General features: G+C 39.0%; 1 protein-coding gene and 1 pseudogene across 2 annotated transcripts in view; one reads left to right on the forward strand and one right to left on the reverse strand.

The window, feature by feature from the left end:
- LOC308610912 (centrosomal protein of 78 kDa-like) overlaps positions 1-16,597 on the forward strand; it is a 460,151-nt pseudogene that overhangs the window by 428,109 nt on the left and 15,445 nt on the right. Inside the window, exons 4-12 of the transcript in view lie at positions 888-960; positions 2,013-2,122; positions 4,351-4,525; positions 6,518-6,631; positions 8,627-8,690; positions 11,621-11,699; positions 11,804-12,159; positions 14,182-14,399; positions 15,590-15,639. The product of the transcript in view is annotated as a centrosomal protein of 78 kDa-like (transcript). The remainder of the gene's footprint in view (positions 1-887; positions 961-2,012; positions 2,123-4,350; positions 4,526-6,517; positions 6,632-8,626; positions 8,691-11,620; positions 11,700-11,803; positions 12,160-14,181; positions 14,400-15,589; positions 15,640-16,597) is intronic.
- Positions 9,442-11,526, reverse strand: LOC308610925 (transcription initiation factor TFIID subunit 7-like). The gene has a single exon (XM_081259908.1). The coding sequence runs from the start codon at positions 11,353-11,355 to the stop codon at positions 10,306-10,308; it is 1,050 nt and encodes a 349-aa protein (XP_081116034.1). The 5' UTR covers positions 11,356-11,526; the 3' UTR covers positions 9,442-10,305.

Below are 16,597 nucleotides of genomic sequence, written 5' to 3' on the forward strand. Positions count from 1 at the left end.
CAAAAATAAATAAATAAATTAAATTAAAAAAAAAAAAATAGTAGATCTTCTAAGGACAGTGAGAAGTGGGGTGGGGGTGGGGTAATCAAAGTGGAAGTAGCAGGCCCTTTCACCGCCAGGAGACGGGTAGTTTATAGTTGGGAGCGCCTCTAATTTTGCCGGAAACTCAAACCACTGTCCTTTCTCTGGTGTAGGCCTCGTAACTGGCTGTTGCTCTCAGACCTGCTCAAGAAACTGCAAATGTCCTCCTGCATATTCCGCTGCAATTTTCCAAATGTGGAAATTGTCACCATCGCGGAGGCCGAGTTCTACCGGCAAGTGTCAGCAAGTCTCTTATTCTCTTGCCCCAAAGACCTGGAGTCCTTTAATCCGGAAAGTAAGGAGCTCTTAGATGTGGTGGAGTTCACGAACGAGCTTCAGACTCTGCTGGGCTCATCCGTGGAGTGGATCCTCCCCAGAGACCTGGACTCAGACGACGCCTGGTGAGCTCGCCGGGGCCCGCCGTGTACAGTGTGTCATGGTGTTAATCCTTGTGCATATGTGTCCTAATACGACTATTTCTGTAAAGAAAGGACACGATGAGACACGACTCCAGTCGGAAGGACTTTGAAACATGTTTCTTTCTTTTTAAAATTTTAAGTCAGTTTTTATGAAGTTGTTAATAAAGTTTCTTTACTTTTCAATGTACACATGCTTCGGAATATGTTTGTTTTTACTCGGAACAACTGTTTCTTTTCTTTTTTAAGGAGAAAAAAAAAAAGGCAAAGGAGCTCCACACTTTGACTTAATTTCATACAAAGCTCCGACGACAGAGGCCATAACTGTTGAGAGTTGCTTTGGGGGCAAATTAAACCAGTAAAATTTTAAACTCTTCCTCCATATTAAAGGGATTGAATAAATTGGCCACTTTGGTGCACCTGTGTCCTGCGAATTGTCCAGTTGGAGATGGAGGTTTAGGAAGTGAGTTTCAGTCTTGTTTAAGTCTCTTCCCATCAGACTGGTCTCGTGATTTCCTACACACCATGTTACTTCCTGTCTACCTTTCCTTGGTGTTGTTCATGCCTGGATTATCTCCTGTACCTGCTCAAACCTTGGTCCATTCTCATTTGTACCATGGAAGTTTGTCATGCTGGATACTGTCAGAACTAATTTTACTTAAGTTTGTGTTAAGGTGCAAAGCACACGTTTTGTATATTTTCTGTTTTTTGTGTTTGTCTATATTTTATGGTTTCGCTTCAAGAAATATTATGGGAAGGGAAATAGCAAGATGTAAAGAGCAAAAAAGTCATCATTCTCTTTCAATTGTTAGAACATCTATCTGCAATCATAATTATGATGCACTGTGGTATGTGTTAAAATAGTAAATACATGTAACGTCCCGTAGGAGCAGCAAACTCTGGTGTTGGTGAGGGTGTGTCATGGAAGTAATCACAAAGCAGGTGACTGTTGGTTGGGGTCCTGAAACATTAGTGTGCCTTCCCTGTGTCCAGTAGTGGTCTGGAGGGGTCAGGAAGCCTGCCTTTGAATTTGAGGGAACAGAGGGTTTGAGGTCCTCTCTCTTCTATTGCTCTAGTACACTGCATAGCAGCAGTATACTGGGTTTACAGTTGACGTTTAAATCGCTGATTGATCATTAAGATTGGGATGTATCTTTGGAAATGAACATAGGAAGAATCGTATGCTTTTTCTTTTTTTTTCTTTTTTTTCCTATATCTGAAAAGGTATGTAGTACTTTGCTGAGTGGTTGGGAATAAAGTTTGCAGTATTCAGTGTATTCAGTTTTAGTATCTAAATAGAATTAAACTGTTGCTGTAAAGTGGAATAGCACTTTGTTACTGACAAGTTTTAGAATGCATCTGTTCGTCAATTACCTGTTTGGGAAGATTGTAGTTAATGATTTTGAGAATGTGGCTATAAACCTCCAACTGACTCAAGAAAAGCAAATAAGTCAAGATTGACAAATGTATAGGCTCTTCATCTTTTGTGTGTGTGGGTTTTTTTTTTCCTTTTAGTTATTTGTCAAGGTATAAAGAATTCTATCACACTTAAGACAAGTTAAGTAAACGTCACGGGGTGTATTCTGACATGGCATGGAGCAGATCCCATGGCCTAGATCTTAAAGGTGATTTTATGTTTAAACTTTCATGAAAACATATGTGATTGAAACACATTAATATATTGATACAGAGGGCAGTTAATTTTTGTCTTTTTTTGTGTGTGTGTGTGGTACTGTTGTGGCCTCTCCCGTTGCGGAGCACAGGCTCTGGACGCGCAGGCTCAGTGGCCATAGCTCACGGACCTAGCCGCTCCGTGGCATGTGGGATCTTCCCGGACCGGGGCACGAACCCATGTCCCCTGCATTGGCAGGCGGACTCTCAACCACTGCGCCACCAGGGAAGCCCTAATTTTTGCCTTTTGATACATGTGAGCGCAGCTTTCATTTTGCTGAAAGAATATGACCAGTTTTCAGTTTGGGATTCTACCATTTAGGAAAGATAGTCCACTTAATTTTAGAAATAAGAGATTTAATATATAATACCTAATAATACTTTTATGTATTTTTTTACTGAAAACATTTATTGTAATACTGTGAAGAAACTATGCCATTCTAGTCTTCAAGACTTAAATGAATCAAGTGTTTATTAGCTGTTGTAGTTTTTAAACTAATAAAAGTCAGTACATCAGCAATTTGTAAATACAGTTTTTGAAATAATGCCTTAACAACTTTACAGTGGTTATAATGACTGTATTTAGGCCTAAAGTTAGTTAATAATTTGACATGAAGGCTTTTTAATAGTTTGATGGTGCAGATCAGGGATAGGTAAACTCTGGCTGGTGGGCCAGATCCAGCCCGTCGCCTGGCTTTGTAAAGGAAGTTTTTCTGGAACATAGTCGCACCCATTGTTTACGTGGTAGTTATGGCTCCTTTCACCCTACACCAGTGGGGCCGAGTAGTTGCAACAGAAACTGTATAGCCCACAAATCTGGAAATGTTTAAATTTAGATTTTAAAAATTGAAAACTTCTTTGAGCCTATACAGGGCAAGTCCATTGACCCCTGAGGTAGAAAACAGGAACTTGGGTGCGGAAGCCAAATGGCCTAGGTTCAAATTCCCTTTCTCCCATTTCATAGCTAGTGACCATGGGCAAATCACTTAACCTCTATGCCTCATTATGAGGTTTAAATGCACTTATTTGTATAAATAGTGCCTGGCACATACTAAGCTCTGTGTAAGTGATTGCTGTTGTTTCTGCTTGGAGCTTTAATAAGTTATTGTTAATAGAAAAATGACACTAATGATTTTCCTTATAGAGTAACAAAGGCACTTTGAGTCTTTTACATTTTCAGGAATGTAATAAGACTTTTTTCATTGACAGTCAGTGTTCCCTGTTACCAAAATTTACTTTATGAATATAAAGAATTGAATATCTTCAAGACAGTACTTTTGCTTAAATGTCAAACCATTATTTTCCCAAGGCACATCAAACTGGCTCTGCATAGTCCAGGCCTCTAAAGCTTGTGTGCACACCCTAGGTAGCATGTGAGATACATTTTGTAAATATAGTTTTTTAAATAATGCTTGAGACTTCCCTGGCGGTCCAGCAGTTAACACTATGTGCTCCCAATGTAGGGGGCTTGGGTTCGATCCCTGCTCAAGGAACTAGATCCCACGTGCCTGCCATAACTAAGAGCCCACATGCCACAACTAAAAGATCCGGCATGCTGCAACTAAAGACCCGGCACAGCCAAACAAACAAACAAGCAAATAAATAAATAAATCTTTATAAAAAAATAAGTAAAATAAAATAATGCCTTAGGAGTTAGGAAAAGAAAATATTAGAACATTTTTACCTTTGTATTATTTTTAAAAATCTGTGTAGTTTATCATGTACATAAATTCTATGTATGGAACTTTGTGTATATAATTTGTTAATAAATAAGATGCATATTAAAAAGTTTTCTTATGATTTGCCCAGTCAGGTGTTTGGAGGCCATTGGAGGACAGGATGATGAAATATAGGGCCTCAGCAAAGATAGAATTTAGAACCAATTCCCTGACTTAGAAGATAAGGAAAATAATTCATAGACTGTAATTGAGTTGTCCAACTTTACATAAGTGTTCAGAAACAGGAAATGCAGTGGCTAGAATCTAATCACTGACCGAGCAGAATCTGGGTCACTCACTGGACTCGTAAACCAGAAGTGACTGTTGAAGTTCTCAGGTTGATGCTCCTGGCATATATGCTTGATCTGTGTGTGTGTGTAAATCTCTGACATAAGAAGCCATACTCAGGCACACCCTGTTTCCTTATTCAAGCATCTTAATTTCATCCCATTAAATCTTTGAAGTATCAGACTACCAGAAGGCATGAAGAAACCTGGGCTGAGAGTCTTCATTCCAGGAGACGTGATCTTGACTGCATGGCTGGTTTGAGGCGCATCACTCTGAACTGCAACACGCTCATTGGTGACCTGGGTGCAAGTGCTTTGGCAGAATCTCTTAGTGAGGATTTATGGCTTAGAGGGAAATTCTAAAATTGAAAATATTGAATTTTTAATATGCTTAGCTTTTGGCATGATACTATTGTGATAGGATGTTTTAAAGCCTCATTTTACTGATAGCTTTTATTTTGCTTTTAAACTTTCTCTAAGAGTTGCATATATCCTTTACAGAAAATACAGAGTTACAAGAGAACCTATAATTTTAATACCCAGATATAATCACTGTTCATTTTGGCGTATATACTTTCAGTCTTTTTTTCTTCTACAAATATATATGTACACTTAGGGATTACAAAAATAGAATTGTAGTATACTTGCTATTTCACATTCCTGCTTTTTTCACTTAAAGATGTATCATGTAGTATTGCATCGTATTGATGTCCCATAGTTTAATCAATTCTTTTCAATTCTATTTAGACAGTTTGCTTTTCCCTGTCAGAAACAATGTGAATACGTTGTATATACATCTCTGTGTCCATCGGGATTACTTCTGTAGAATAAGGTACTACAAGTGGAATGACTAAGTGTGACCTATTTTTAAGACATTTGATACACATGGCCAAATTACCACCCAGAAAGGCTATGCCAATTTGTAGTCCACCCCAACAGTAGATGGGAAGCCTGCCTCTCACAAACACTGGCCTGTAGCACTTGTAAAAAAATGTGAAACTACAAAAATGAGTACCTCTCCATTTTCTATGCAAGTGGGATTACTCCAAATTTTATAACTTTTTTCAATTAATTTAGTATGAGCATTTTAGCAAGTCAGTAAATTTGCATCTCCTACATCATTTTTTGTGATTGTTCAGTATTCCATTATACGAATATGCCACAGTGCACATAGCTTATCCATTCTTGTATATAAGCTTTGTCCAGTTTTTCAGTTACAAATAGTACTCTGATATATATCCTTACCTATATCTCTGACTATTTCTTTTGGTTAAATTCTTAGAAAGAGAGTTGTTGGATCCAAAGGGTATAGACATTATTTAAAGGCTTTTCTTACAGAATCTTGGCTTCATCTGATAGGACAATAACCACATTTTGTTTTATTTTGTATTCATTTGATTGACTGGTGAGGTTTACTGGCTGTTTGTATTAATTTGGCTATTTGGTTAATTATACCCTGTGTCCATTCTTCTGTAGTGAGAGTTTGTAAGGGTTGTATCATATCCTGTCAGATCCGTATGTCTGACTTGCTATTTCTATGTGTCATGGGGGTGTTGAAAGACTCCAGTTATTTTAATGTGATGGTCCACACAACACTTAAACAAAAGACTCATCATAGTTTCCTTTCATGTAATATTTTTTAATACCTGTGCTTTAGTGATGATCCCTTTGGTTTAAATGAGTAGGTTGTTCAGCCCCAGAACTACTAGAATTCATGATCAGTTTTTCTGGGTTTTGTCTGACCTTTTACTGCGAGGGTTCTTGACCATCCTACTTTCATGATAGGTTTTTAGTATGTATTCTCTATTCACACATTGTTGAAAGTTTTTATTATTTGTATCCTCTTAGATTTGTCTTTTTTTCCTCTAAAATTAACAGTTATTACATTTCTTCTATTTTGTTTTCCCCTTTGAACTAGTTTCAAGTGTGATTTGGAGCTGAAGATCATGATCAAAAGAATGCAGTGCATTTCTGAGCTCCACCAGGTTTTGCTTGTGAGGTTTACATGCCCCTGCCGCCCTTGCTAATTATGAACTGAGATTCATTTTGTGATGCTTTTTGCTCATAGGTTATATACAGTTATTCTTCAGTTCTGTAATTGTAAAATACGTTGTATGATTTATTGGTACTAAAGCCAGGGTTATCACTGCACATCCAAGAAGAGGTTTTTAAATTGGATTATGCATTATGTGTGTGCATATATGTTTCTGTTTTTTTCCTTACCCAAAATTACAAACCTGCCATGACTTGTCTTGTGCAGGACTCTTCCACACGTGAGAAAATGAGAGTTGTCTATATGTTAAATCTGTAGAGTTAGCAAGTGACGTTTGTCTTTCATCGAAAGCACTTGACCTGCAGCAGTGCGGCCTCACCAGTGAAGGAGCAAAGGCTTTACTAAAGGCCCCTGAAACCAACAGAACTCTGCTCGTTCTGGATATAAGAAAAAATCTGCTTGTTGGTATGTGGTCACTTTTTTAAAATTGATGAACACATAGCAAAACAAAAAGAATTTGTTCAGGTATTGACAGTTTTTTAAAACTTAATGTGTTTAACTTTCCTCATCATATACAGTTGGCCCGTGAACAACGTGGGGTTAGGGGTGTCGACCCCTACACAGTTCAAGATCTGGGTATAAGTTTATAGTCAGTGGTTCCACATCTGTGGATTCAACCAACCTTGGATCATGTAGGACGATAGTACATATGTATTGAAAACTATGCGTGTGTCAGTGGACCCGCGAGGTTCAAACCCATGTTGTTCAAGCTTCAACTGTACTTTTCTAGTGTTGCACTTCCCTTATGTTTTTAGCAGCTACTGTACTAACTAAAGTGAATTATACTTGTCAAGTTTTCTTATCTCTACTCTGAATAGAGGTGAACCTAGATACTAAGCCTGCTTCCACCAAGAGCATTCTTTCTTTCCTGTGCAGCCTCTGAATTCTTGCCAGGAGTACTTTATTCATTTGTCAGATTCACAAGTAATTTTGTAATCATCTTCTGTGTGCCAGATACGGGTTTAGGGACTAGGGATAAAGCAGTGAACCAGACAGACAAAAGTCTTGCCCTCATGGAACTTACATTCTAGTGAAGGACATCAGATAGAAATGAGTAAACAGATAAGTCATATAATTTTAGAGAGTAGGAAGTGCAAAACTATCTTAATGTAAGGAGAGTGAGGGAGAGCAGGTAGGACTCCATTGGATAGGTTTGTTAGGGGACAGCTTCACTGGAGAAGTGGCATTTGAACGGAGACCTGAATGAAGAGAGGAGCAAGCCATGGAAGATGTGGAGTAAGCACATTCCAGGACAAGGAGGCAATGACTATGTAGGCATGTAGGTGGGTGGAGTATTTAAGGAAAAGCAAGGAGGCCAATCTGGGCAGAGTACCGAGTGAAGAAGAGTGTGGTATGACATGAGGTCAAGGAGCTAGCCAGGGGTCTGCTCTTGTAAAGTCTTGAAGGCCAGAGTAAAGATGTGGATTATTCTAAATGAGTAGAGGGGTTTGAACTGGAAAAAGGCATGATCCAAATCGTATCTGAATAAGGTGACCTGGTATAGAGAAGGGACTTGGGAGGATAAAGAAGAGGAACAGGGGGCTTCCCTGGTGCCGCAGTGGTTGAGAATCCACCTGCCGATGCAGGGGACGCGGGTTCGTGCCCCGGTCCAGGAAGATCCCACATGCCGCGGAGCGACTGGGCCCATGAGCCATGGCCGCTGAGCCTGCGCGTCCGGAGACTGTGCTCCGCAACGAGAGAGGCCACAACAGTGAGAGGCCCGTGTACAGCAAAAAAAAAAAAAAAAAAAAAAAAAAAAGAGGAACAGGGAGACCAGTTAGGAGACTATCACAGTGCTCCAAATAAGAGATGTTTATGGCCTAGGTTAGGTTGGAAGTTTGCAGCAAATGAAAAGTGGTTGAATTCAGGTTGTGTTTTGAGGGTGTAGCTCTCAAGACCTGCAGATAGATGTGAGGTATGAAGGAAATAGTAACAAGGAGACAAGTCGTTGATGATTATGTGTGCAACTGGGTAGTATCACTTAGAAGAAGGGAGCTGATGGGAGGAGCAGCTTTTGAGGGAATATCAGGACTTGGTTTGTTATCTTGGATGCCCTGGTTTGATATCTTAGATGCTCTTTAGGTATCTAAGCGTCTGGACGGTGCTCAGACTGTACTTTGTATCCAAAGGTATCCAAAGCCACTTCAGATGCAAAATGTTTCAAGTTGACCTTTGCTGCTGCCAAAATAGTAGCCACTGTGGGCAGTCTGCAAGATGGCATCTTAGGTTTCTGAGGAAGAAATTAGAATACACAAAGGGGGAAATAAGTGTATAATTATATAATGTAGATTTCATATTTAAATGTCTGGGAAAAGCAATAATTAGTTGGCTTTTGGTTTTAAATGGAAATAGCCACTCATTGGAAAATAATTACTCTAATTTCAATTCATTTTACTTTAGATCATTCTGTGATGAAAACAGTTACCAAACAAGTTCTCCAGATAGAAGGAGTGCCAAGTCAGAGGTATATAGCATGTTTCAGTTCTCTTGGAAGAATTTCTCTTTAATGGCTTGGTTTTCTTTCTTTCTTAAAAGAAAATTATCAAGGTACTTTCTGCCATCTTAAAACTAAGATTTTAGTCAAATCAAATGGCTTTTCTGTTTTTGAAAATGTTGTGTGATGCTTTAATTTAGGTTCCCAGATATGCAGATTGAAAACCTTTTAACTTTTTATTTTCTGTAACATATTATCGTTAGTCACAAATAGTCTTTTTTTTTTTTGGTGATAAGAATGAATAGCAGGAGCAGCATTTGTGAAACCAAATCTAATATGAAACTGACTCTTTCTTGTGAGTAAATTTGAATATTGAAACAGCAAAACAATAAGGTTTAATAAAAAGCAAAATAAATTTTTTATGTTTATGATCTGCCAATTTCCCAGAAAGGGTTTTGTGGTGACTTTAGTTATATACCAGATACATTAAAATCACCAGTGGACAACACATCTTTTATTCAGGTGCCCTCTGAAAGTTTTAAAAATTTGTTGACTTCATATCAATGAACGGTCCACTTTAAAATGGTTAAAATTATAAATTTTCTGTTTTGTGTCGTTTACCACAATTTTTAAAAAATGTGTTGTTTGAAGATTTTTGGGTTTTATAAAGGTATTAGCATAAAAATGAAAAATTTAAAAGACCACCTCTAATCCCATTATCCTATCAAGCAATATTTACATTTTAATTTTCTCTTCCTGCTGTCTATAAACATAATTCCACATAGCTTCAATATAATTTGCCATTCTTATCTTTTCATACTAAATTTAAATTCTGTGATTCATAGTTATACTTTTTAACATTGCATTCACATGGTTTCATTGAGTAGGTCAATTTTTTAAATTGGTGAAAAATTGGAAATAACCTCAAATAAACTATTGTAAACATCTTCATAAATACAGCTTTTTTTTTTTCTACTTCAAGTTGTATGTTTTTGATTCTCTATTAATCAACTTGCTTGGACAATAGTGTATTAAATAAGTTGTTAAGAGTGTTTATGAAGTCAAAAAAAAGCTTATGATCGTCTGCCAATTGTTATTTCAAGAGTGATATTTTATTTTTTTAAGGTGAAAATTACTTGCTTTTATTTATTGTTAAAACAACTTTATGAAATGATTTGCAATGCAAAATGTGGAAAACTGCTTTGAATAACTGGGAAAATAGCTACAGCATGGGAAAACGTATGTAAACAAACTTCACTGCCACCAAACTAGAATCTACTAATTTATCTCAGATGGCATTACAGAGTAGCAATGGCAGCTTCTGGTAAACGGAGAAACAGCAGCAAAGTCCTGCAGTGAAGCTGTGATTAATTACCAAACTGAACTGTTCACTCCACTAATCCTACAACTTCCCTACATTTATCTGTCTATACATTCCTACTTACTACAGGACAAACACCCACCGAAGTGGTTCCAAAAAACAAATGAGATAGAAATTCACAATTATAAAACAAATCCAATAGAAGGCAGTGGAGGAAACTGGGAACTACTGCAAAGTTTTACTGTCTAGTCCAGGTGATGAAAACAAAGTTTTTCTTTCAAGGCTGACCACTGTCAGGAATGAAATTAAGTATCAAAACTCTCCTCACTTCTCTAGGAGTGATTCTAGCTCTTCTTGCAAAGAGCTGAGCTGCTCCTTTTCTCGGTCTTCCTTTTGTTTCAGTTCATCCAGCACAGCCTGAAATCTGTTCTTGAGAGCCAGGTTCTCCACTTTCATGATGAGATCCTCCTGTCGCTTTGCCCTGTCCTGGGTCTCTTGGAGCTTGCCTTTCATGTTATCAATCTGTTTCTGAATTCCCATAACCAGCTGATTAGTTCCCTCGTTTTCTTGGTGGTGTTCATCTGACTCATTTAGCTTGTGCTGTAGCTGCCTTTCCAGATCTTCCTCAGTGTCAATGATGTTTATATCTTCTTCATCTTGATGCTGTGTCTCATCTTCATCTTCACTGCTGCTGCTGAGGTCATTGAATATCTCCCGAAGCTCATCATGTTCTAATGAGTCATGGCCCTGCCTGTGGCCAGACATTCCTGGGGAAGAGATATCAAGGCCTTGACTTTCTGCTTCTTTTGTTTCATCTTCAGCAATTATTTCCCAACGGGTACTGACAGCTTCAGCATCTGTGCTCAGCAACCGCTTTACTTCTTTTTCCACATCTGGAGACTCAATATATTTCTTCTTTGCTGTCTTACGGAACCTTCTCTTTCTGACATTTTTTAGAGGCAGAGTAATTCCATGGTTCCATATAAACTTTTTCTCTTTGTCCTTATCCTTTTTCTTGCTTGCTTTGGGATCAGCAGTGGCAACTGGTTCCTCAACAGGAGGATAGAGATCACCATCAGCTGTACAGACAAGCATCTGAGAGATATCAGCTGTCTTGTAAAAGGTTTTTTTATCAATGGTTTTCAAACTTTCCATAACACATGGCAGATCTACCAATTTTGACGCCAATGGGACCTGGTCCACTCTGACAATTCCATGACGCCCATCAGGGTGTAACTCAATTGTCAGTCTGTCCTTCAGGTTGACATGACCAGACTGTATCGCCCGCCTCACAGTAGAGGCATACTCCGGAGGTAGGCGTAAGATAAACTGGCTCTCTACTTCGTGAGGAGCATCATCTTTGCTCTTACTCATCTTTACTTCTTTGTGACTCAGTTTTTCTCTAATAACCACTTGTTGCACTAAAAAATTTCAGCTATTTCAACAGAAAGGCCAGTTCTTTATAAATTGACGTCTTTAATTACAAAGAGTTCTAGGTAGAAGAGCAACTAAGCGTCTATTCGGAATTAAGTTCCAAGTCTTTCTAAATATGCTGTGACAATACCAGTCGTTAATGACGCATTGCCTTACTCAGGTCCATTTAAATCTGTTAGCTGCAATGCCAAGTTCCAACCTCTAGATAGAGGTTGTCCTGCCGCTGCAGGACAACGCAGGGAAAGCAAATGGCGGCTCCTACGGAATGATTTTCGGCACAGAAAGTAAGGCTCAGCAGATACTCCCAATCCACAAACTCTCCCGGAACAAAGATACGCAAAAAGCGGGGCGTAGTGAGCTCTCTTCGCCTCGGGTACTTACAATCCAGTGACGGTTATAAGTCCAGTTTCTCCGGACAGGCGCGAGCGGGAAACGAAGCCACTCAGAGAAAGGCGGCCGGGAGCCGAGAGTCTCCTTCCGAATTCCTTTGTTCTTCCCGGCACTTGGCAAAGCGATCCGCTGATTATCGGTGAAACGGCTGAGGACGGGCAACGCGAAATCTCGCCAAGAACCGCAGCTCCGAACGCCAGATTCTGCAACTCCGCAGCTCAGGCGGCCTCCGTCCGTTACAGCAGACCTAGCCGAGAAAAAACAGCTGCGTCACCACGCGAGACCGGCAGCTGCTGTGAGTCGCAACACGCCTCGGGCGGAAGTGCGAGCTGCCCCAGCGCGCGCAGGCACAACGTGCGATTAAGCTATCCGGCGTCTTGTTGTCTCGCGAGAACTTAGGCTTAAAGGGATGAAGACTTTCGCCAAGAGCTGTTGGTTTAAAAGTATTTAGAGGGAACGGTTCTAAGAAGGACATGGATTCTCCCGCGCGCCTCCGCTACCCCCTCCGCTAAAGAGAGTGATATTTTAATAATCAAATAGTACATTCAAAGAAGTTAAGATTTGTGATATCACACTAATTAGATATTATTATTAAAAATTTATATCCTATGTAAAGCATTCTTAAAATAGCTACATTGACTTTTGCTATGATATTAGAAATGGAAGGATATATAAATAAAACATGTATATGTACAACATATTTGGAATTCTGTAGAATTAGTACAGAATAATAGGGCATCATGGAATGAGAACAGTTAAACATTTTTTTTTAGTTAGCATGATTAAACAAAGTGGAAATGTAACTGCAGTATACAAGCTCATTGAGCTCTTTTAAGAGTAATTTTATTTCTTGGGCTTTTTTTTTTGTATTTGCCTCAGTTATTTGGAGACATAGAGGTAAGCCAAATCAGTATCTGGGTATATACCTAGATCCAGGGGAGTATAGGGGTGAAATAATGGTGTGAATTGTGTCACATTTATATTGTACTTATGTATGCCTAATAAAAGATGGGAACTTTTATTAGAAATTTTTTAATCTCCTAACAAGAAAAGTGTAATTTTAAAAAATTTTAATACATATATATATATATATATATATTTGTGTGTGTGTGTGCGTGTGTGGTACGCGGGCCTCTCACTTTTGTGGCCTCTCCCGTTGCGGAGCACAGGCTCAGCGGCCATGGCTCACGGGCCCAGTCGCTCCGCAGCATGTGGGATCTTCCCGGACCGGGGCACGAACCCGTGTCCCCTGCATCGGCAGGTGGACTCTCAACCACTGCGCCACCAGGGAAGCCCTCCTATATATTTTTAAGAGGCATGTAAATCACAGAGGATCGTGTGGTGATTATCAATAAGCTACACTCTATGAAATATTTGTCCTATATTACCGAATACACTCCATTTTACCCTGCATCCTAATGCTGCTAAAATATAGTAGAAAGCAGCAGCATAGCACAGGGAGATCAGCTTGGTGCTTTGCGATGACCTAGAGGGGTGGGATAGGGAGGGTGGGAGGGAGGCTCAAGAGGGTGGGATATGGGGACATGTGTATGCATATGGCTGATTCGCTTTGTTGTGTAACAGAAACTAACACAGAATTGTGAAGCAATTATACTCCAATCAAGATCTATTAAAATAAATAAATAAAATAACATAAAATATAGTAGCTTTGAAGGATAAATATAACCATTTTAACCTATGATGTTTGTTTTCAGTAAATTCAAATTAAATATTTAAATGTGAATTTTAATATATGGCTTGTTCTAAGTAAAATATTAACACGTAGGTCTAGTTTTTGCAACCAAATGTTTCCTATAAAGATACTTGCCTCTTTACTACTGAAATATAGGGTAAGTCTCCACATTTCACTCTTTCATCCAGTGGGTTTCATTTGTTTTTTTGTGCGTTTTCTATATGAAATCAAAGGAGCAGTGAAGGTTGACAGGCTTATAGGAGGGTAAAATTGACTCACCTACCCCCCAGCAACTTGCAGCCTTATAACTTGTATTGTTTTTACATAGAAAAATTCATCTTAAATTTAACTTTTGGTCTACTTCTGAAGATTCTGTTTGGCAGAAGTCATGGGTGTATCTGTGTTTCTGTGTCCTTGAGATTCAGAAATGCCAAAGGTGTCCTAAGATTCAGGAAACTTGAGTGTTTCTGCATGATACATAAAATGTATCATACTTTGGGATTTTTTTTAAACTTTTATTTTTGCATTTCTGCACATCTCAATACTTTTGTTTTAGTTAAAATAACTTGTTACTGTAGAGAACTTATGTTTTTTAAAAATGCTGGCTTATGGAAAACCTTTGTACAAAACCGATCCTCTTTTTAATGGGCTTGGCATCGTTGTCAAGTGCCTTTTTGATTCCTTTCGACGTGTGCACGTGTGACATTTGCTCTGTAGACCTTTGGTGCATCTTGATTCCTTCTTTTCATGCTTTGTCAAACGTAGTCTTGGCCGCAAAGAAGCCTGTAAGTAATGGAAGGAAATACTCTGCTGGTAAAGAATGTTACCCTCCTGAAGCGCTACCACCTGGAGTGTCTGGTTTCCGGCCATTGTGTCCTGCAGAAAGTGCAAAAAGCAACAGGTAACCTGTTTGCATTCCCTGTCTTTTTCAGTCATTTAGAGTTCTTTATTTTGGAACTTGTATTATGTGGGTGGTCTCTGGTATTTTGTGTAGAGGAAAAAAGGTAACTCACACATGGCTTCTGCCTAATGAGCCCTCTAAGGAAGAAAAATTAAAAGTAATTGGGAGTTTCAAGTTGTTTCTCAAGTGTCACAACAGAGGTAACTCCGTGGGAGTCTTGAGGAGACTAAAATGATCACCAATTGTGCATGTGAGAGAAGTTTGATTAAAGGCAGGTGTAGTTGAGCGAAGCCCTACAGCACAGAAGTAGGAATTTGGATACGTATGAATGGGAAAAAAGACATTTTAGGCATGGGAAATAGTTTAATGCAGAATGGATGAAAAATGTGCATTAGACCTATTCTAAATCAACTGGCTTATTAACTCAGTAAATCAGATTTAGTGAGTCAAACTAGCATTAGCTGATTTCTTATCCAGGGGATAGCTGTTCATAGTAATTTTTGTCACAGAACAGTAAATAAAATGGTTGAATTATAGCTTTAGGCTTGCTAAGTGAAATAGATGGCTCTAGATGATCTTCAGGTGATTTACTTGGTAGTAATCAGGAAATTGGGGATTAACAATTGCTTAAGAAAACAAAGAGAATTGATTTTAAATAGTACTTGAAGTAGTTCCTGTGTAAAATATCTGTTCAGTTGCTCATGTTAAATGGATGTTTCTAATCCCCACTGGACAACCGACTACTTTTTTGCAAATGGTAATGTGAATTGCTGTTGCATAAACTATAGTGTTGAATCCCCAGTGTTTGCACTTGAGTTTCACAGCTCTGTGGTTTCCTGTCTTCTTCCTGAGACACTTAATCGCAGGTCCATCCTCCTCACACAGGGGGGTAAATTAGAGAACGATTAATATCACCATTTAAAGAAGTGAGACTGAAATCTCAACCATCCTGAACATAGGAGCTGAAGGGGCCTCTCAGCAGTTCAGAGAGTGATTACCAAGCCAGTAGGCTGAATTCTGTTCTGTTTTCTCCGTAGCAGAGCCCTCCAGGTCCTTGTTTTGAGCTTATTTATTTTTATACACAATTCTGTATGGGTACTGTTCATACTACTAAATAGTTGTATTAACTGGGTTTAACTGGTGATGTATTTACATGAAGATCTAACTTCGTTTTGTTGCTATCTTTTTAGGGGCTTTCTATTCATCAAAGCTCGTGATGTATGTAATCAGTTGGTGGTGTGTAGCTATCATATTTATGATATATAGGGCTTGAATTGGGAAAGGTGGATGGTCATTCTTCTTGCTTTTTAAACTGACAGAGCCTTACATGAAGCATTTCCCTCTCTGAAATAAATCCATGTAAAACATGTTTGGTCGCTCTCCCAATGCAACTGTGTATTTGTGTGGATTTAGTGCACACCTGGCAGCCTTGTGGTTATGTCTGTAAACAAGGAAGCCTGTTTTCCAGTCCGCAAATCAGCTGTTACCCAGTGAAACGAACTTGACTGCCATTTCTGACCCCTCACATGGAGCTGTCATACTCAAGAATGTTCACATGTTTTCAAGAAACGTTGTTTGCGGGCTATATGTACAAATTCCTGATCTGAAAGCCAATATAAAGCAACATCTCCCAAACCTCTGCTCTCTCACCAAGACCACACACATTCCCTCGCTTATGGCCTCGTGGCAAGCGAATACTGTCAGTATCAGACTCTCCTTCCCAGTGGTCTTGGGAGACTGCATAGTTGCTCTGTGAAAGGCACCACTGCTGAGGTTGAGAGAAGAGCATCTTGGGTGTCAGTCCTGGCCTTGCATTCCCAGAGAGAGGGGTGTGCACCTCGTTCTCCTGTTAGGGTTTTCCTATGCTGCAGGGTTTGCTGCTTGTTGTCAAAATGATGTCCTAGTGACTTGTCTTCTGCGTGGTTTATAATCCCAGCACAGTTCTTTATGATCTGTAGACTTTTATGGGGTTGTGGCCAGGTCAGTTTTTAAATGTTTGGAAATGTCCTATTGAACAACATTGCAGTGGCAGTGAAGCTTGCTGGGAGAATTGTTGCCCTAGTTTTGGCTTAAGGGTGGTGAGAAGATGAAATTTTTGATGGGTCAGTTTTAGTTGTGTATGTGTATGTGATTTATTTTTTTAAATTCTAATGTCTATTATTCACAGCTTAGATATGTTGACTTCCTGATTATTCATC

The sequence above is a fragment of the Mesoplodon bidens genome, assembly GCF_964165515.1.
Source record: "Mesoplodon bidens genome assembly, contig: HAP1_SCAFFOLD_96, whole genome shotgun sequence".
In the NCBI taxonomy this organism is placed as follows: Eukaryota; Metazoa; Chordata; class Mammalia; order Artiodactyla; family Ziphiidae; genus Mesoplodon; species Mesoplodon bidens.